General features: G+C 34.7%; 1 protein-coding gene across 3 annotated transcripts in view; it reads right to left on the bottom strand.

Moving 5' to 3' along the window:
- Nucleotides 1-22,877, bottom strand: part of TRAPPC9 (trafficking protein particle complex subunit 9) — a 1,102,825-nt gene that overhangs the window by 916,778 nt on the left and 163,170 nt on the right. For all 3 annotated transcript variants that reach the window (XM_056820755.1, XM_056820756.1, XM_056820757.1), the window contains one exon: nt 17,359-17,485. In XM_056820755.1, coding sequence (XP_056676733.1) covers nt 17,359-17,485 — 127 coding nt within the window. The remainder of the gene's footprint in view (nt 1-17,358; nt 17,486-22,877) is intronic.

Below are 22,877 nucleotides of genomic sequence, written 5' to 3'. Positions count from 1 at the left end.
CATTTCATCTAGGTACCTTTACTTGCCTCACATTTCCAAAATCAGAAACATTCTTCTCTTTCACAGACGTGATACTTATTTTGCACCCATATAATTCACTTAACACATTCTACTTTGTATCATAATTAGTTGTGCCTGTAATGTATCTTGCATCTAGATTGCAAGATTTCATAGAACAAGTATTAAAGTTTATTTATTTTTCCCTAGCACAGTGATCAGTACTTACTGAATTGAACTGACAATTAAAAAAAAAAAACATATTCTGTATTAACTCCATAAAAATTACCATTTAGTCACATTTAACTTTATATAATATTTATATATTCATAAGTTTATGTTTTATAACCTATTCACATATAAGTTCCATGACCATAAGAACTAGATGATGTATTATCATTATATTGCCAGCACAAAGCAAAACACCTGACTTGTAACACAGTTTAATGACTATTGCTAAATTTGTTGAAAAAGAGGAAAGAGAAGTAAAGACTGGAATTATTTCATAACTTTAACCAGTGCATACCATCAGACACCTATCAAAGAACCCAAATTTCAAGGAGAAGGGTATGTTACACCAGCTGCAAGAATACAGTCTACAATTATATAATACTTGATAAGCTTTTGTTGTAATGCAGTCATTCAGTCATATCTGACTCTTTGTAAACCCATGTACTATATATATAGCAGGCTGATGCTATCTGTGGGATTTCTTGGCATAGATACCAGAATAGTTGTCATTTCTTTCTGCAATGGATTATGGCAAACTGAGGTTAAAAGACTTGCCCAAGGTCACAGAGTTAATAAGTATTTCTGCCCAAATTTAAACTTGTGTCTTCCTGAATCAAGGTTGAATGTTCTATCCACTAAACCACCTAGTTGCCTCTATAGTGCTTCCTTAACATCCTACATTTGATCTTAAACACCTCAATTTATTGTCCTCTAACTTCATTTCCTTCCACATTGTTGAAATCATACTTTAGGTCATCAGCTCTACTACAACAATTCCTATTGGTCTCCCTGTTTCCCATCTGCCTTCTCCACAAAGGTGCTAATCTTTCCAAAGTCCTAATCTGATCAACATACCAAAATATACTTTCTAAATCCTCGATATTAATGTCATACCCTGCTTGAAATCTTCTGTTACTCTCTTCTGTCACTAATGATGAAATAAAATTCCTCAGCATGACATTTTAAGCCTTCCACAGTAGTTCTAGCCTGTCTTTCAAGTTCTATTTCACATTACTCCTCACATTAAATAATTTACTTACCAGTCAAACTATCCTAAACAGCTCTCCAAATTCTACACTCTCCTCCCTTCTCTGCCTCATTGCATAGACTATGTCCAAGTCCCCTAGAGTTTCTCCTTTTTCAAATTATCTTGCATTTATTTTTCAGGATACAATTTTTATCAATCACAGATGTATGTTCCCTCAAAAGAGGCACTGAGTGTTTGGTTTTGTTTTATTTTTTTCCTGAACTTAGCAAGGTGTCTGGGAAATACAAAGTGCTTAATAAAATTATTTTAATCTATTTAACAAATGTTTAATTGATCTGTTGGATTAGATTGAATAATTCTGTGCAACATATAGCAGAAATATGATTGTCCTCATTTTACAAATGAGGTATAAAGTTCTAACAGGTAAAATGATTAGTAAAAGATCACACACCTACTTAATTAAAATGGGAAAACATATTCAAACATAGAACTCCTGACTAATGCACTGCAATACATTCTTCACTTAAGGAACAAGAATTTGAAGGATAAGAAGTAAGAACCTAATGCCTCCCTGGGATTTAAAGTCAACTATGACTAATTAGCTTGCTAAAATCTTCTGATTATATTAGCACTTAACAAATGGAGAAGAGGCAAAGAATATCACAGTATGCATTTCAGTTTTCACCAAGTATTCTATGAAATGTGTCACACATTAATCATAGCAACATAGAGTCAGAAAGAAGGAAATTTGTCTCAATGAGCTGAAAACTGGCTATTGGCCAAAGAAAGAAAAAATAAGCATAAATATCTTATTCTGGATAATGAGAATGAGCAAAGAATTTCTATTCCTAGAAGAAAAATATGTTTTGTATTATGGTAAATAAACAATCAGGATCTCACAAATCCAGATACATAAAATATATGTATGGGATCAGGCTTTCTACAAAAAGATCCATCTTATACATGGATTCACCCAAGGATTCATTCCAAAGGCAAGCTTCCCTCGTGAATTTACAATGAAATGTGATTTTAATAAGAGTAATAATAATAATAGCAGCTAGCATTTATATAGTTCTTTAAGTTTTACATAGCATTTTACATGTTATTTCATTTGGTACTTATGAAAACTTTGATAGATGCTATTATTGTTATTTTACAAATGAGGAAATCAAGGCATACAGTATTAAGAGACTTACCCAAGGTTACATAGGTATTAAGTGTTCAGAAGAGTGCCTAGTACATAGTAAGCATTTAATAAACATTTAGTGATTGAATGAGGCAGCATTTGAACTCAGGTTTAATGACTACAAGTCCAGCAATTTATGCAAGGTGCCACCTAGATGCCGAAACACATGAGTTTTCATCTTTCCTTTTGAAAAGCAAGAGAGCAAAAAAAAAAAAAAACTAACTTTTTCCATGTGCAAATTATGTAAAAGAACTTTATCACATGGAGAAGAGAATACTAAGGAGACCATCATAATAATTGCTTTAAAATACTTGAACCAGTATCATGTACAAGAAGAATTGTAGTTGATTTGTTCATTGTTCAAGGGCCAATATTTGCAACAAGTTGCAAAGGGGAAGCTTTTAGTTCTATGGAAGAAAAAAATGTATAACACTTAAGGCTTTCCAAAAGTAGAATCTGGTTCCACAAAAAATAAAATTTCTCCTCCACTGGAATTCTTTGAGGTAAAGCTGGGATGGCCATTTCTCACAAAAGTTGTAGAAAAAATTCTTGTTAAAGTTACAGTTTATAAACTTCTACAGTAGCTTCCAGCTATAGATTTGGTGACTTTGAGAGAAGCAAGTGATAAGCAATAAAGACTGGCAGAGTAACACAGAAAGGGAGAATCAGGTATAAGAAAAAAAGATGAGAGGCAGGTCAGGTTATAGAGATCTTTTGCCAAACAGAATTTTATATTTGATCCTGAGGGTAATAGAGAACCACTAGCGTTTACTGAGTAAGATGATAACATGGTCAGCTTTATAAATTCACTTTGAGAGCTGAGATCAGCATTGATAGACATCAAGGAGATGTCTATCTAGGGACACATCAGACCAGAAACACGGTGCAAGTGAAAGACTCCACTGCCCAGGGAGTAGCTGTGCATCAGGGAAAAAGAAAATTCAGACCCAGGCCTAGGTACCAACAAATCCACACAAGGGCACCTCAATGGGGACAGGTGTCAAATGGCAGGTTTTTCATCGACTACATATTTCTAGGTCACAAATCATTGACAAACTGTAAAAAAGGACCTGTGATGTGCAAATAGGGGAATCATTTCCAAAAAGAAAGGCCCTAAACAGTATATTGAGGAAGTTGGAATTCCAGAAGCTAACTCTAGTGGTGACTCAGATCATAAGAGCAGACTGGAGTCTCATTTCCAGTATATAACCCCACCTGCAGAGGAATAACAAGGGCAGGAATCCCTAATCAAAAGGGATCCTACAATTCCAATACTGATCCAAGAGATCATCACAGCTAAAAGATAAGGACAAGGTCTAGAAGCAGCAGACCCAAACCCAGGTAGGGAACTTACAGAACTAAGATCAAGGAAGCAGAAATTGAACTTTGTTTGGAAGTAGACCACTCTGGGAGCACTGAAAGTTTGTAAGTGTCCAGCCTATTCTTGAGATCTTGGAATAATATAACACTCAGTATTCCAAGAAGGTAACAACAGGGTTAGCACAGAGCTTTCCCCCAGAAGTGGGACAGTGTTCTCTCCTAACATCAAATTAAAAGTCAAGAAAGAAGCAGGCTAGAATAAACGATTGCATCATAAATAATCATTACAATGATAGGAAAGAACAAGACACCAACTCAGAAGAGAATTACAGAATAGGCTTTTTGGAAAGTCTTAGGGGGGAAAAAAACACACAGCTTAAATGCAAGTTCAACTAGAAATCCTGAAAGAGATGAAGCACATTTTAAAAATATGTTTTAAAATTAAATGAGAGCACTGGAAGAAAAAGAAAAACTGAAAATAAATGAGAACTATACTAGAAAGAACTGAAATGGGAATTAACAACCTGGCAAAAAAAAATCTTTCCTTTGACAAAATACAACATTCATTCCTATTAAAAACACTAGAAAGCATAGGAATAGAAGAAGAATAATATTATTAAAATAATAAACAGTATATATCTAAAACCATCAGCAAACATCATCTGCAATGGGGATAAACTAGAAGCTTTCCCAATAAGATCAGGAGTGAAACAAGGATGTCCATTATCACCTCTATTATTTAACATTGTACTAGAAACACGAGCTGTAACAATTAGAGAAGAAAAAGAAATTGAAGGTATTAAAATAGGCAATGAGGAGACCAAGCAATCACGCTTTGCAGATGATATGATGGTCTAATTAAAGAATCCTAGAGAATCAACCAAAAAGCTAATCTAAATAATCAACAACTTTAGCAAAGTTGCAGGATACAAAATAAACCCGCATAAGTCATCAGCATTTCTATATATCTCCAACACAGCTCAGCAGTAAGAATTAGAAAGAGGGGGACACCTGGGTGGCTCAGTGGATTGAGAGCCAGGCCTAGAGACAGGAGGTGCTAGGTTCAAATCTGGCCTCAGATACTTCCCAGCTGTGTGACCCTGGGCAAGTCACTTGACCCCCATTGCCTAGCCCTTACCATTCTTCTGCCTTGGAGCTAATACATAGTATTGACTCCAAGACGGAAGGTAAGGGTTTAAAATTTAAAAAAAGAATTAGAAAGAGAAATTCTATTTAAAATCACCCTAGACAATATAAAATACTTAGGAATATATCTGCCAAGAAAAACAAAGGAACTATATGAACACAACTACAAAACACTCTCCACACAATTAAAACTAGATCTAAACAATTGGAAAAACATTGATTGCTCATGGGTAGGATGAGCTAACATAATAAAAATGACAATCCTACCCAAATTAATTAACGTATTTAGTGCCATACACATTGAACTAACAAAAAACTTTTTTTTACTGAATTAGAAAAAAACATAACAAAGTTCATTTGGAAGAACAAAAGATCAAGGATATTCCAGGGAAATCATGAAAAAAAAATACAAAGGAAGGTGGCCTTGCAGTCCCAGATCTCAAACTATACTATAAAGCAGTGATCATCAAAACAATTTGGTACTGGCTAAGAGACAGAAAAGAGGATCAGTGGAATAGATTTGGGGTAAATGACCTCAACAAGACAGTCTATGATAAGCCCAAAGATCCCACCTTTTGGGACAAAAATGCACTTTTTGATAAAAACTGCTGGGAAAATTGGAAGACAATATGGGAGAGATTAGGTTTACATCAACATCTCACACCCTACACCAAGTTAAACTCAGAATGGGTGAATGACTTGAATATAAAGAAGGAAACTATAAGCAAATTAGGTGAACACAGAAGAGTATACTTGTCAGATCTTTGGGAAAGGGAAGACTTTAAAACCAAGCAAGTGTTAGAAAAAAATCACAAAATATAAAATCAATAATTTTGATTACATCAAATTAAAAGGTTTTTGTACAAACAAAACCAATTCAGCCAAAATTAGAAGGGAAACAACAAAATGGGATGCAAATCAAAACAACTCTGAGGTATTACCTCACACCTAGGAGATTAGCTAACGTGACATCAACAGAAAGTGATGAATGCTGGAGGGGATGTGGCAAAGTCGGGACATTAATGCATTGCTGGTGGAGTTGTGAATTAATCTAACCATTCTGGAGGGCAATTTGGAACTATGCCCAAAGGGCGATAAAAGACTTCCTGCCCTTTGATCCAGCCATAGCACTGCTGGGTTTGTACCCCAAAGAGATAATAAGGAAAAAGACTTGTACAAGAATATTCATAGCTGAGCTCTTTGTAGTGGCAAAAACTTGGAAAATGAGGGGATGCCCTTCAATTGGGGAATGGCTAAACAAATTGTGGTATATGTTGGTGATGGAATACTATTGTGCTCAAAGGAATAATGAACTGGAGGAATTCCATGGGAACTAGAACAACCTCCAGGAATTGATGCAGTGAGAGGAGCAGAACCAGGAGAATATTGTACACAGAGACTGACACACTGTGGTACAATCGAATGTAATGGACTTCACCATTAGTGACAATGCAGTGATCCTGAACAACTTGGAGGGATCTATGAGAAAAAAACACTATCAACATTCAGAGGAAAATCTGTGGGAGTAGAAATACAGAAGAAAAACAACAGCTTGAATACATGGGTTGAGGGGCATATGATTAGGGATGTAGACTCTAAATGAACATCCTAGTGCAAACATCCACAACATGGAAATAGGTTTTGATCAAGGACACATGTAATACCCAGTGAAATCACATGTCAACTATGGGAAGAGTCAGGGCAGAGGAGAGAGGGAATATAATATGATTCTTGTGACCAAGAAATAATGTTATAAATTGACTAAATAAATTTAAATTTTAAAAAAACTTGCCCAAGAAACAAACTTTCCAAAAACTAGAATGAAGCCAATAACTCCATGAAGCAACAAATAATATTAAAATAAAACCAAAAGAAAGAAAAAAGAAAAGAAAATATAAGGTATCAGAAAAAAAAATTGATGTAGAAAACAGATCAAGGAGGAAAAAATTAGGAATCATTAGACTATCTGAACACCATGACCAAAAAAAAAAAAAGAATAGTGTTGTCATAATATAAGAATTCATAAAAGAAAATGGCTCAGATCTCTTAAGTCCAAAAGACAAAATGGAAACAGAATATATCTACCAGTCATAGCATTTTTAAAAAATGAAAATTTCCTGATTAATCAGCCAAAATCCTGCACTTCTCAGTCAAAGAAAAAAATGCTAGAAGCATACAGGAAGGAAAAAACAAAAAACAAGTACTGAGGAGCTACTGTCAGGAACACACATGATTCAGCAGTCATCACTATGAAGGAGTAAATAACTTAAAATATAATATTCAAGAAGACAAAAGATATAGGCATACAGACAAGAATAACTTGCCAGAAAAAACTGTGTATAATGTTTCGGGGGGGGGGGGGGTGAAGGATGGGATAGGATTTTAATAAAACAGAGGGCTTCTAAACATTTTTAATGAAAAGATCAGAAATGGGAAATAACTTTGAAGTTCAAATATGGGTGTGGAAAAAATATTTTTAAAATGATAAAGAACTAAACAAAGAAAAGCTGCTTACATTCTAATTTTGGGAGATGATACATGTGTTCCCCTTGAACCATATCATCATCAGGGGGCCATATAAAGAGTCCAATTCAAGAAAAGGCTTGGGAACAATTCTGTTATGTTTTGATGATCTTAAGAGAAGAATGGGAAGTGTGAGGAAGAGGAATACACTGGAAAAGAAAAAAGGGAAATTATCTTACATAATCCGGGTGTGATGTATATAAACAAGGGGAAGGGCTAGGGAAGCAGTTAACATTCCTATTTTGCTCCTTTCATCTAAATTGTTCAAGGAAGAAAGAATACACACATGGGAGACAGCTAGCTGATTCAGTTGCTAGAGAATCAGGCCTGGAGGCAGGGTCCTAGATTCAAATTTGACCTCAGATACTTATGGTGTAAACCTGGCCAAATCCCTTAGTCCCAATGGCCTAGCCCTTATCATTCCTTCTGCTTAAGGGTTAAAAAAAAAGAAGGAGAAGAAGAATATGCATATATACATACATATACACATGCACTTACACAAAATTTATGGATAGAGAAATATATTTCACTCAACAGAGAACTAGAATGGAAAGAGAAGAAGGGGTGAGAGAGTAGATTAAGGGAAGGATTAGATTTAAGGATAAAAACTCCAAAAATTTACAATAATACTCATGACTTTTTGCACTGGTAAAGAATAGAAACACAGTATAGGAATAAAGAAATCTGAAAAGGCACCTATAAATTGGGATAAGAACAAGTTATGGTAGATGAATGTGATGGGATACTATTGTGCTATAAGAAAAGATGAAGAGAATAATTTCAGAGAAACCTGGAAAGACTATATGAACTATTACAAAGTAAAGAATAGCAAGAATAGAATCAGGAGAATAAGTTGCCCAGTGATAGAAATATGGTAAAGACATAATTCCAGAGGATTAATGATGAAATATATTAACCACCTCCTGACAAGTGCAGAATTATATCCAAAAGAATTTGGACATGGGTAATGTGGAAATTTGTTCTGATTAACTATACATGTTCATAATGGGTTTTTGTCTTGTTTTGTTCTCAATTGGGGGGAGGGCTTGAGGTATGAGGGTTTTAAGGTAGATTTATGCTGTTTGAAACAAATTTTTAAAAATTATAAGTGGGGAGGAAGAAGGTTGCAAAGTTAATACTGGCTCTTAAAGGCACATATCAACTAGAACGTTTCTGTATCTTTTTTTAAGATCTCAGCTTAACACATTCATAAGCATATATCCCACTCACTTTCAAAATTCAATATATTATATCTATGCCTTTTTCTGCATTCATAACTTTTTATTGTTATAAAGTTTTCAAACTGGGTAGAATCTGAAAGCTCATCTAATCTAATCTACTCATTTCGCAAATGAAACTGAGCAGTAATTTGCCCAAGGTTAAATTGTCAAAGGAAGGATTGGGCCCCAGGTCTCCTGAATTCCTCATTGGTGCTTTTTCTACTATATGTTTCATCTCCAATTCTGTTCCATTTCTCTTAAGGTTAGGATTACCATCCTTTTATTTTTATCTGCAACCCTAGTACTTAGAAGAGCGTCTACTATATTGTAGGTGCTTGATAAATGTTTGTTGACCTTTATCCAATGAAAAAGACAACAATCATCTGATAACCAGCTTAAGATCTTTTGGGAGGAGGGGGGACTAAGTTTTTTTTTTTTAAATTTAAGGGGTGCCTAGATAGTTCAATGAATGATTCAAATTTAGCCTTAGACACTTACTAGCTGTGTGAGCATGGGCAAATCACTTACCCCCAGTTGTCTTGTCTTACTACTCTTCTGCCTTGTAACTAGAACTTAGTACAGATTATGAGATAGAAGGTAGGGTTTTTTAAAAAAGAAAAAATTTACACTTATGATCTTTATACATTTCTACAACTATTAATTCAATTACAATAACTCTAATCAGCGCTGCCAAGAATACAAAGATAAATAATACACAATCCTGGACCTCTGTGACCGCAAAAATGTGGTTTTCAAGACTGTGAATTGCTAAAACTGTAAAAATAATTTTAGTGTCTTGATTTTATATCAAAAATAAGTGGTCACCATGGGAAAAATTCCCATGAAATACCCAAGTCAGCTGGGTTTTATGGAGATTTTAATTAATACAAATGAAGGAATTAAGGTAAGAGGGAGAAGAGAGAGTAAGAGAAATAGTAGGAAAAAGCTAGGGCCTAGGCCAAGTAGCCTAGGCCTTTCTCTTTAAGAGAGAAACTAAGTCAGTCTATAATCACTCATCACAAGATTTTGTCCCAAGCAAAACACCGATTCTTCACTGAAAAATCCTCAACTCCTGAACTGAGTTCAAGAGCCAGCTCTGACTCCTGACCTCCAATTCAGCTTCCAAAGCTGAACTCTCCTCAGAGGCCTAAACTCCTTCCTTTTAAAGAAAGTTTTCTCCTGTGTCACCTCCCCTAAATTTTCACATCTACCAATCACAGTAGACGCTTTTCCTAGGACTGCCCATTCTTAGTTCTCACCACTCTTTAGTTCTCACCTTCTCTGGGTAGATTATATCTTCTGAGTGCTTCTCACCTCTTTGCTAAACTTGCCCTTTGTAAATTGCTTGACCTTTTAGTGATTAATCTGATCTTCATAGTACTTAGCACCCTTTTGTATTAGATCTAAAAATAGACCTAGTTTAAGGGCTTTTGCCTCACTATAAGTATGAGTTGGGGACTTTTTCTCATTGTTCCATCAGGAGTTTACAACTTTATCTTCCCCTAAAGTATGCCTAAGTATGGTTGGAGTAATGTAAAGTTCTCAATACATTCCTGAACAAGTACCTTCATTGTTTAAAATGGGGAATAGCCTTAACCAAATGTTCTAAGGTAGAGTCTGAGAAATTTTAAGATTCACACCTCACAGAACCATTTAATCAGACAAATAAAGCATTAATAATAGCTGGCATCCAAACAACTATTAAAAGTTTTGCAAAATACTTTTAAAATATTATCTCATTTTATCCTCATTAGCATACTGAGAGACAGGTGCCCAGGATCATATAGCTAGTAAGTGTCAGAAGAAAGATTTGAAATCAAGCCTTCTAACCCCTGGAGGTAGTACACTGTCTATTAGACCACATAGGTGCCTCCAACAAATATAATGACTGATAATAATAGCTAAAAGCTATACAGTGCTTTAAGGTTTGAAAAAGGACTTTATACTTATTACATCACTTAAGCTTCACACAACCCTATGAGGTAGGTGCTATTATTATTTCTATTTTACAGAGAAGGGCCCTGCGGCACAGATTGCAATTAACTGGCTTACTCAGTTCACAAAGTTGCTAAGTGGTTTTAGCAAGCCTTGAACACACATAAGCATCTTCCAAACTGGATTAAGATGAGAAGTATAGAGTGTTCTGAGACAGTAGCACTGTACAACAGAATAAGAACGGGATTGTAAAAAGCAGAGACCTATGTTCACATCCTGTCTCTGATAAAGATACAACTCACAATCTCTCTGAAGCTATGTTTTTTCATCTAGGTAATGAGATGCTAAATGTCTGCAAACCTTAAGCTATATATATGCCAAATGTTATTATTTTGCAATCAAATGAGAGAAAGAGAGAAAGAGACAGACAGGCAGACAGACAGAGATACAGAGAGAGACAGAGACAGAGAGAGACAGAGACAGAGACAGAGACAGAGACAGAGACAGAGAGAGGGACAGAGAGACAGAGACAGAGACAGAGAGATCAGAGAAAGCATCATAGAAGAGGAAATATTTGAATAAGCCTTGGGAAATAAGGCAGAAACTGAAAAGACTGAAACATTCTAGAGAATGTTTCCCTAAGCAGAGGTGAGAAATATAGGACAGGTTCAAGGGACAAAGAGTTTCCTTGTTTGACTGGAAAACAACTTCCTAAATCTTAACTAATGATATATTCTGCATTAAAAGCGAAGCACATCTAATTTAGGGAAATATACTTAATTTGACATCATTATTGAGGTGTATTCCTTTTCTTTCTCTTTGAAAGCAATGTTATAACACTGTCCTTAAAGAAGAAAGGTTCAAGTTTTGCTTAACAAACTAGAACAGGGGTTGGTAAACCCCAGCATAAATCCTACCCAGTGTCTTTACATCTGTAGTTTGCTGACCTATGGCCTGGAGTAAGATGATTCTATTATTCTAGATGGCGCTAAGTGTCACATGGACAGAATACTGGACTTCCAGTCAGAAAGACATGCCAATCCTGCCTCAGGTACTTGCTAATTCTATGACTCTGGGTAAACTTAGTTGCCCTCAGTTTTCTCATTTTGAAAATGGAGATAATAAGAGCACTGACCTACCAGAGTTGTTTGAAGGGAATGAAATAATGTATGTATAGCATTTTGTCCAATTTAAAGCACTATGCAAAGTTGGCTATTATTAGGAATTAGCTATATAAAAGCAACAAGATTAAATTCACTTTTGGAAATTATAAAACACAAAATACTAATTTGTTTTCATTTAGGAAGTTCCATTTACAGTTTAGATGATCTACCCAATACAGGGCCAGTCTTTGTCTCTTTCTTTTAATACTCTTAACATCCTAACACCCAAACTATCCATATCTGGGTTATGAATCTTAATTACTGGCCATTTCCCTTTCCAATCATATATATAACCTTAATAATACTTTATCATTATCAAATGTCATTCATCACTGGTAATATGCTACAGACTTATTAAATCCACCATGCCCCTTGTCCATTATTCTTTTGAGTTCTTTAGCAATTTGATTCTTCTCAGATTCTAATATTCCTTGATTTCCAGCCATAGAAGATTAAGAGAAAAATGTTAGTTAAAGAAAGGGGCACTTTTTTTTGCCAATAAACAGCTTGGGAGAGGAGGGAAAGAAGCATTTTTTTAGATTGTAAATGTATTTTTATTATATACTAAACTGAAATATTTTTGTACATGTCTTTTTCCCTATTATCTCTTTGGGGTACAAATCCAGCAGTGCTATGGCTGAATCAAAGAGCAGACAGTCCTTTAGTGCCCTTTGGGCATAGTTCCAAATTGCCCTCCAGAATGGTTGGATCAATTCACAGCTCCATCAGCAATGAATTAATGTCTCAACTTTGCCACATCCTATAAATATTTTTGTAAAAATAATTTTCAGTATGATCTCTTTGGGGTACAAACATAGTAGTGGTTAAAAGGCAGGTAGCCTTGTAAAGACCTTTGGGCATAATTCCAAATTGCCTTCCAAAATGGTTTTATCAATTCACAACTCCACCAGCAATGTGTTAGTGTCCCAATTTTTTTTTTAAACCCTTACTTTCCGTGTTAGAATCAAAACTGTATATTGGTTCCAAGGCAGAAGACTGGTAAGGGCTAGGCAATGGGGGTTAAGTGACTTGCCCAGGGTCACACAGCTGGGAAGTGTCTGAGGTCAGATTTGATTAGTGTTCCAATTTTGCCATATCCCCTCCAACATTTTTTATTTTCCTTTCCTGTCATATTGGTCAATCTGCTAGGTATGAGGTATGAAATGGTACCTCCGAGTTGTTCTGATGTGCATTTCCTTAATCAGGAGGGATTTCAAATATTTTTTCATTTGCTTATTAAGAGTCTTGATTTCTTCATCTGAAAACTGCCTATTTGTATCCGTTGACCACTTGTCAACTGGAGAATGGCTTGATTTCTTGTACACTTACATATCTAGGAAATTAAACCTTTGCCAGAGAGTTTTGTTATGAAAAAATTTTCCCAGTCTGTTGCTTCCCTTCTAATTTTGGTTGCACTGATTTTGTTAGTGCAAAATCTTTTTTAATTTAAAATAATCAAAATTATTCATTTTACATTTTTTAATGTTCTCTATCTCTTGCTTGGTCTTAAGTTACTTCCTTTCCCATAGATCTGACAGGCATACTATTCTCTGTTCACCTAATTTATTTATGATTTTACTCTTTATATTTAAGTCATTCACCCATTTTGAATTTATCTTGGTATAAGGTGTAAGATGCTGATATAAACCTAATTTTTCCCATATTGTTTTCCAATTTTCCCCAGCAGTTTTTGTCAAATGGTGAGTTCTTGTTCCAAAAGCTGGGATCTTTGGATTTGTCAAACACTAGCTTGCTGGAGTCATTTACCCCAAGTCTATTCCATTGATCCACCCTTCTATCATTTAGCCAGTACCATATTGTTTTGATGACCATTACTTTACAGTTTGAGATCTGGTACTGCTAGGTCCCCATTCTTCATTTTTTTTCATTAGTTCCCTTGATATTCTTTATCTTATCTTCTTCTGGATGAACTTTGTTATAATTTTTTCTAATTCTATAAAAAAGTTGTTTTGTAGTTTGATAGTTATGGCACTGAATAAGTAAATTAGTTTAGGAAGGATTTTAATTTTTATTATATTAGCTCATCCTACCCATGGACAATTAATGTTTTTCCAATTGTTTAGATCTAGTTCTATTTGTATGAAAAGTGTTTTGTAGTTATGTTCATAGAATTCCTGAGTGTGTCTAGGCAGATAGATTCCCAAATATTTTATATTGTGTAGAGTGATTTTAAATAAAGTTTCTCTTTCTAACCCTTGCTGCTGATTTTTGTTGGAAATATACAAAAATGCTGGTGAATTATGTGGGTTTATTTTGTACTTTGCAACTTTACTAAAGTTATTAATTAGTTCAATACTTTTTAGTTGATTTTATAGAATTCTCTAAGTATACCATCATATCATCTGCAAAAAGTGATAGTTTAGTTTCCTCAATGCCTACTTTAATCCTTTCAATGTCTTTTTCCTTCTCTAATTGCTACAGCTACTGTTTCTAGTACAATATTAAATAATAATTAAATCTAAAATATTAAATAAACAATATAAAATAAAAAATAAATAACTGCACAAAATTAAATATTTAAATAAATGTGAATGAATAATAGAATGCAGTATCAAATAAAATAAATATAAAATTAAATAAATTTCTAGCACAAAATTAAATAATTAAAGAAATAGAATTTAAAGATAGGTGATAATGGGCATCTCTGCTTCACTCCTGATGTTACTGGGAAGGCTTCTAACTTGTCCCCATTCTAGATGATACTTGCTGATGGTTTTAAATAAATACTGTTTATTATTTTGAGGAAAGGCCCTTCTATTCTATACTTTCTAGTGGTTGCAATAGAAATGGGTATTGTATTTTATCAAAGACTTTTTCTGCATCTATTGAGATAATCATGTGATTTCTGTTAGTTTGGTTATTAATTCTAGTACTGCTCTTGAACCAGAAATGATGACAGATGTCTTCCATTTAACTAAATATGCCTTCAACAGTTGTCTAATTGTTAGCTCTTCTTCCTTGGCACCAGCATGCAGTACTGATTCTAAGATGAAAGGTAAAGATTAAAAAAAAAGGAAAGGAAAGAAAAGAAAAGAAAGAAACCATAGACAAGTATACATTGAAAGTCTCACTAATAGTTGTGGGCTGTTATACATTCTAATTGCAATAATATCCAACATAGCTAATAAACACTAAACAATATACATGTTTTTCCAAATAATGCTATGAGTCCTGTTTGCGAAATGTTCTTTATTGGGAGTTCTAGTGTCATCTTATCTTCTTCTACTGCTATTTGTAATTCTTAGCTAATCCCTACATCTCCTTTACCTACTGGTTCATTAAATTTACAATGTTCTTTGTAGAAATGGACTATCAAACTTGCCATCCAACTCTTCTCCAAATTTAGCAACATCTTCTCTTCTAGCTCATTCTTTCTATACTTATGTCTTTTCAGTCCATGAATTAATGCCTGGATAGATGGATTATTTAAGTGACCTTTGAAATTGTTTATTGGAGTTCCTACCCTATGGCCATCATATTAGCACAGATCAGTCTGAAGGCATCAATAACTACCTTTCTTTTGGCACTCTGAAAGCTCTATACATTTAACTAAATGGAATCAAGTCAACTCTCCTCTACCTGACTCAAAAACTAGTACATCTTGATTATGTACCCCAAGATAAACAAACTGATGGACTAACTCTAAAGGCTCTTCATTCAACTGTATGTCATAGGTGGGCAATACTTTCCATATACTTAGTTTTGCCACTACATATAGTTATACCAATCTCTTTTGCATTCCTATGAATTTGGTTGAGGTGCTTTGTAGTCTCCTGAGGCTGAAGAAACTAATATAATTTCATCTGCAAATAAAGCATTTAGAAAACTGTGCCACAAATATGACACCTATGACATGTATGAATATCGCTTCCTATTGGTTGATGTTGGTCCTCAGCCAAATAATAAACAGTTATCATCATGGCTGTATCTGTTATAGAGTATTATAAACTGATAATATATATATATATATATATATATATATATATATATATATATGGTGGACATTTTGTTTGAGGAGAGCCTTTAAGGTGGCATTTTGTTCTATTCAGTGATATGTCTTTTTTATTATTAAAAAAAGATGATGCAGTATCTTCTATTTTCTATGCCATTCAGTCACTTCTTTGATTTTAAAGATGTCTGTCTATGAAAGCTAGACTGTTCTCTATTCATAATTTCACTTCGATATTCATTCAAATCATTCTCATAAAGAATTTATAAGAGATGACTACATAGACATACAGGTTGATAGTTATATATTTTCAGTCATTTAATTATTCACTGCATTTTGGGGGAATCATTCTCTTGAATTTTTGTACCTTGATAATCAATCTCTGAAAGCCTCTAAAAATGTGTCACCTCCACTCTGAGTTCCTTCCATATGTATTTAGTCTGGTCTGATTGCTCTTCCCAAATTAATTTTAAGTGCCAGTGGCACTTCTTTCTACTAGGAGTATATAAGTATATAATCAGAGAATGCCAGTGTGCTGAATTCTGCACAACCACCAATGAAAAAGATATTACTAAAAAAATTGCAGCAGGACTGTTCCATTTCTGGTCCAATTAATGATTCCTTCCACTATGATCTACTCCACTGTCTTATGATGGCTACAAAGTAACTAAAGGTTTTCCTATTTTACTTTGCTTTTAACTCATGGCTTTTAAAAGTTATGCAGTGAAGCACTCACTATGGCAGTCTCTACCCAGATAGAAAGTTTTTAATAAGCTTAACAACAGATGGTCTTCTGGACCAGCTTGAAAACAAACATAACACTTAATGGAGGCAACATGGACTTCAGTCTTACCTCTGACACACTACCTGCATACAGGCAAATTACAACCTCTCTCTTAGACAACTCAGTAAGACCTATATATTAAACTATAGACAAGTTGTGATCTACATTCCAATGAGTTTCCTCATGAACAAAATCACAATCCTTGGTGAACCAAATAAATACCATGACCTTCAATGACTTCAATACGAAGTGACCACATGGAATCCTGAAAACTATGTTGTAAAACATGGTTCTGAATCAACAAATGGAAAGCCAGTGCTTTCCAGATATCTTGAACCCACATTTCATTGATATTTCCCTAAAAAAAAAAGAGCTGGAAGACAATGAATGGGAGAACACCAAAGAAAATCACAGAAATTGATTATACTTGGACTTTAAATGGATAAAAAATGCTTGGAAGTAGAGATAGCTGTCATTTCAGAATAAGTTGTCTATACACAGTATAAAATGGTTAATGGAGTGGTCAAAGTAAACACCATAAGTAAAAACCAAATCAGGACTAAGGACATGGTGTTACATATAAGATTATAGCAGCTCCAATGCAATCTATTTAAACAATCTGTTGATTCCAAACTAGGGAGAAATAGTACTAATTTAGAATGAAAGTAATTTACATAACATTATAAAGGCAGATCACAGATGATTATCAACAGCAGCATATCACAAAACAATGAAAAGCAGTTGGGAAGGAAACAAGCTTGGACAGTTTGGCAAGAGATCTAACTCAGCTGGATCATCCTTGTCAGTAACATGGTCTACATTCTAACTTCAAACAAATGGAAAAACTCTAAGTATGAATCACACATGTGCCCAATCAGGCTGGCATTTCTCTTACCTTACAATGGGAAGTTTCGTAAATGGGACAGGAGGCAAGTTTAGTCCATCTGGGAGAGAGATAAGTTCCATTGTGCCCGGGCATTTTGAAGTGTAGCTTTCTAAGCTCTGTGTCACATCTTTCTTCTCTAAAGAGGGGAAACGAAAAGAAGTCAAATTCCAAAAATAATACTGGCAGATTTTCTAGGGCATAAAACACCACACAAAACCTTAAGTTTTTGTGACTAGATGGTACAGTAAGAATTATGTATCTTAATATCCATTTTTACATGCTATGCACTATATTCAAAAATTATATAACTTAGAGACAAAAATTGCGAATCTAGAACCCTAAAGTGTGTGGCAATGCCAGAACTAGAACCTACGTCTTGTGGAGACTGGATTTAGCTATCTCCAAATTGTAACAATGAAGATACTTAGCTCTTCCTTTATTGTGAAGATAAAATTGTAATCCCCTGATTGTAACAATGAAGGTACTTAACTCTTCCTTTATAGTGAAGCTAGAATTGTAATCCACAGTCTATTTTTAGATTTTAATCTACAAAAATGTAATAACTCAGTATTTTAAGTACATCTACCTATTTTAACCACCAAAAGGTGTTAAGTAACTACAAAAGGTGAAGTTACCAAAAAAGGTGTTAAGTAACCCAAAAAGATATAATCTAACCAAAGAAAGTGAGAATTAAAGAGTGTGGAGTCCTGGAGAAAAGTGTCTGCTGTGATTGGTGGATGTGAAATTTAGGAGAGGTGACACAAGAGAAAAAGATCTTTAAGAGGACCAAAAGAGCAGAAGAAGAGAGATTCGAGATAGGTCGATTCGATTCGAGGAGATCGAAGGAGCTCTCTGACTCAGAGGAGCGACAGGAAGACAGACACCCAGACTTCTTTCATTCAGATGGTCACCAATGGTGACTGAAAGGCTGACTTAGTGACCCCACCTTTCTGGAGGTATGAAGTCTCCAGGTAAGGCCCATCTTCTTGAGACTCTCTTCCCCTGGCTGGGACTTAGAAATTCTAACTGGTATTAGAAGAAGCCAGAGATCTATCTCTCTCTTTCTCTCTCCCCCTTTTTCTCTCTTCCTTAATATCTTCCCTCTATTATAAATAAACTACCATAAATTCCATTTACTTTAGTAATTCATTTTGGGATTTAGAAATTAAATCCCTGGTGACCACCTATATAAATATTCAGAGTCCAACCACCAAAAAATTTAACAGTCTCCTTATCTCCATTTTGCTGTTCTTTATTATTCATTATATTCAGTCTACCTAGTTTGATCTCTACTCCATTCCAAATTGCTAAAGAGAAATGGAAAAATAGTATGGTTTACAATATAAACAGTAAGGTAACGATTTTAGAGAAGAACTGTGGTTTAATTGGTAAACCATAAATCAATTCCTATATCAAATTATTGGTTGTTATTGTTGTTATTTGATGAGAAATCCAGAAAAGCAATCACCTCATCTTGACTACAATAATGTTAATTTGTATATGGAAAAAACATGAAACAATAATTAAAATTTTCTTTCATTTATACATAATGTCTGCCAAAGAGTTCCAACTGCTATCATGTAAATTACCTCATTTGCTTAATGTTAGGTATATTAAGCTTAATTATATAGGTTATATCCCATTATACTATCTCCAACAACTCTAGTTATCAAAAATAAAAGTAATTAATGTATTGGTTATATCCAATGCATCTGAATTTCAAGGAACTCCACTAGTAGTGGAAAGAGGACTAGAATACAAGTCCAAAGACTTGATTTCTAGCCCTGGCACTGTCATACATTCAAGGGCAGGGATTGTTTCCCTATTGTATCTACAACTCCAAGACCTAGTGACATTGCCTGTCGCCTGGCATGTGCTTAATAAATACTTAGTGATTGATTTATTGGTAAAAACATTTCACATCTGTGGTCCCTTTTTAATTAGACCCCATTATTAAATTACTCATCTGCCTTCTAGTCAGGCTAAAGAAGAGATTTTTTAGAAAACCAATAAGTTTTGCTGAACTGAAAGGTTTTATGGTTTTTAAATTTTAGAACTGTTTTAATTTATTTGTCAAAAACAGAATTTACAACAAAATTATAATATGTTCAAGCCGATACCAACAAAGTTCAGCCTGTCTCTCTGATTCTATAAGATGTTATCATAGAAAACATTCAAGCTCTTTTAAAGGGCTTTGTTTTTGCTTTTGCTTTTTTTTTCTTTTGGAGCAAAATACATGTTACATTTTTCAAAGCAAAATAAAAATTTGATGATTTTATATAACAGTATAGGAAAGCAACAAAGGCGCTTAAGAAATCTGATTTCCAATTTTTTCAGTATCAGTTTTGCAAATTGGAGTCAAAATTCCATCTGGTGCCTTTCTTCCTCCTCCTTCTTCTCCTTTCCTTTTAGCAAGATGTTATAAGGCTCACTGAATTCACCAGTACCACATTTTTTCCCCAAGTTGCATGGTGCTTTTAATTTTAAATGTCACACAAAAATCTCAAGATGTAACTTTAAAAGTGTTAGGAGGCTCAGACACTTCCCAGCTGTGTGACCCTGGGCATGTCACTTGACCCCCATTGCCTAGCCCTTACCACTCTTCTGCCTTGGAGCCAATACACAGTATTGGCTCCAAGACAGAAGGTAAGGGTTTTTTAAAATAAATAAATAAAAAATAAAAGTGTTAGGAGGGTAAATTGCTCATGATTAAAATAGCCATTTCTAAAACATGGGACTTAATAGTGGAATTTCTTAAAAGTCTTCAAATCATAAAATGTTAGTGCAAGGAAGAATTTAAGAATATTAAGACATATAACATTAGAGTTATAAAGGACATTAAAACAGAAAATGATCTCTGAGAGCTAGAAGGGACCTTATAGATATCTAGTTAAACTAAGAAAAAAAAATGAGAAATCTCATCTGGTCTGTAACTTGCTAAAGATAACAGAACTAGGTGATTAGTTGACAACTAGAATTCTAACTCCATTTCAAATCTTCTCTTTTTTCTCTCCTGTTCTTTGAACTCTGAAATCTAATTTCGGCATGTTTTACCCTATTTTTAGATAGTTAAAAAATAGCTGAACACTATTCATTAAAGCTTCATACCAATTCACTATCACAATTTACCCGAAAGCACAATGTATCAAAGCTTATAAATAGTTGGTAGACAGATTGTCACCACAAGCAGATCTTAAAAAAGCCTGAGATTTTTGAGATTCTACTGATTCTACATCACAACTCCAGGAGTTGTGACTCCACCCAAAGAAGAAGATCCCTGGCTTCTAAGCCACATGGTGTGAAAAGCCCTTAGATATCAATACAAAAACATTACTTCGTCCTTTTTGATACTGGTAGGCTTAGTTACTGGCAAAGGCAAAAAATGCTAATGATTTCTTGACTAAAACAAAACCAAGTTAATGCTTATGATTAATACTTTTCACAATTCTTATTTTACATGATATGGGGATAGTAATTGTAATTGGAAGTAATCCCTTTAGCATTTAAAACTGGAAGGGAGCTTAGAGTTCATATATTAAGCACACTGGTTGGGCAAATATAAATTCATCTGAACTCTATCAAATGGAAGGCATTTGACTAGGTTAGAATTTTCATAAAGAGGCGTTTTTCTGATAATATTTGCATATAATTTTAGATTGGTAAAAACACTCAGGTTACCAAATTTGACAACAATTAATCAACAAGCATTTCTTAAAAGTTTAATAAATGTTAAGTACTCTGATATGCAAAAACAGTTCTAAATATTACAAATGTAATACAAAAATGAGGAAATATGCATATATCATTTCATCTATGCAAATAAAATTAACTCAGACTGAATGATATTGATATATTATAAACTAAACAATTTTATTAGAACTGGAAGGGAAAATGATTGATTTACACCATGGATAACTGGAAATGAGTTCAGATAAAAATTAGTATATCTGAGAAGGATTGAACTGACTAGAAGGAGAGAAGTTGAAGTTCTCTAATGAATTCATCTAGACATTTTAGTTTAGGCTTCTTTTCAAAATAACAGGATAGATACTGTTCATATTTTCCTTTAAAAGACACTGTCGAGGCACTAAAATAACTCAGTGCATAGAGAGCCAGACTTAGAGATAGGAGGGCCTGGGTTCAAACTTGATCTCAGATGCTTCATAACTGTGAGACCCCAGGCAAATCAACTCACTTAACACCAACTGCCTAGCCCTTACCATCCTTCTGCCTTGGCACCAATATGTAGTTTCAATTCCAAGACAAAAGATGAGGTTTAAAACAAAGTTAAAAAGGAAACCTGGGGGAAGCTCTGTAGCTCAGTAGATCGAAAGCCAGGCCTAGAGATGGGAGGTCCTGGGTTCAAATCTGGCCTCAGACACTTCCCAGCTGTGTGACCCTGGGCAAGTCACTTGACCCCCATTGCGTAGCCCTTACCACTCTTCTGCCTTGGAATCAATACACAGTTTTGATTCTAAGATGGAAAGTAAGGGTTTAAAAAACAAAAAAAGAAAGAAAGAAAACATACACTAAGTTGATACCTAAACCAAAACACCTCAAGAGATTTTTTTTTCTCTAAAACTTTTTGAGTTCAGACAAGTTTTTAAAAAAATCCAGATGCTACCTTAGCTACAAGGTTCATTTAAAAAAGTGCTTAACAAAACTTTGATCATAAAGAATTCACAACTGGTCTACCTTTCCTAGGAATGACATTTGCATGAAATTTGGCTTAATTATCTGTTTTTGTATCTTCTAAGCAATAACTTATGACTAGGAAGTCTACAATAAGTTAACTAAGATATTCTGAACAGGTAGTGTAAATCTTGAAATCTCTCAGACTTGTGAATGTTAAAAATTTCCCCATTGGGGAATTCTTAATTGGAACAAATTCCCTACTGAGAAACATTCCCCATTTTGATGTGAGAACTCGCCAGGATCAGAAATAGGAGGACCTCTACTCCACCCATACTTAAGACTGCTTTAGGGGAGAAAACTCCTGGCTAAACAAAGAAAGTACTTGGATCCATGCTTATGGTGGGGCAAGGAGTTCTTTGAGCCAGGCCTGTTTTTAGAATTGATACAATGGGATGCTAGGTACCTAAAAGGGTCGGGCAAGTTTTCTCTTGATGAGATTAGTTGACTCAGCTGTGTTTTTCTCTAGTTCAGACTTACTGAGGAGATGGGTCGACACAGCAGCATTTTTTCTGATTCAGACTTACTGAGGAGATTGGTCGACTTAGCAGGAATTTAGATGGGCAGTCTTTTGGAAAGCATCTACAGTGATTGGTAGATGTAGGGACTTAGGGAAGGTGACATGGGAGAAAAACCCCTATATAAGAAAAAGCAGAATCTCTTGAGGATATATCCTTTGGGAGGAATTCCTTTTGGAGGATCTCTGATGAGGATCGCTTGGGAAGAATCTCTTGAGAGAGGCTCTGGAGAAGGGAAGCTCTTGGAGGACAATCTCTAAGGAGGTCTCGCTGGAGCTCCTCTATGGGGACTCTGTCCCTCTGGAGGTTCTGGAGAGA

Source organism: Monodelphis domestica, chromosome 3 (genome assembly GCF_027887165.1).
Source record: "Monodelphis domestica isolate mMonDom1 chromosome 3, mMonDom1.pri, whole genome shotgun sequence".
In the NCBI taxonomy this organism is placed as follows: domain Eukaryota; kingdom Metazoa; phylum Chordata; class Mammalia; order Didelphimorphia; family Didelphidae; genus Monodelphis; species Monodelphis domestica.
This window is presented reverse-complemented; position numbering and strand designations above follow the sequence as displayed.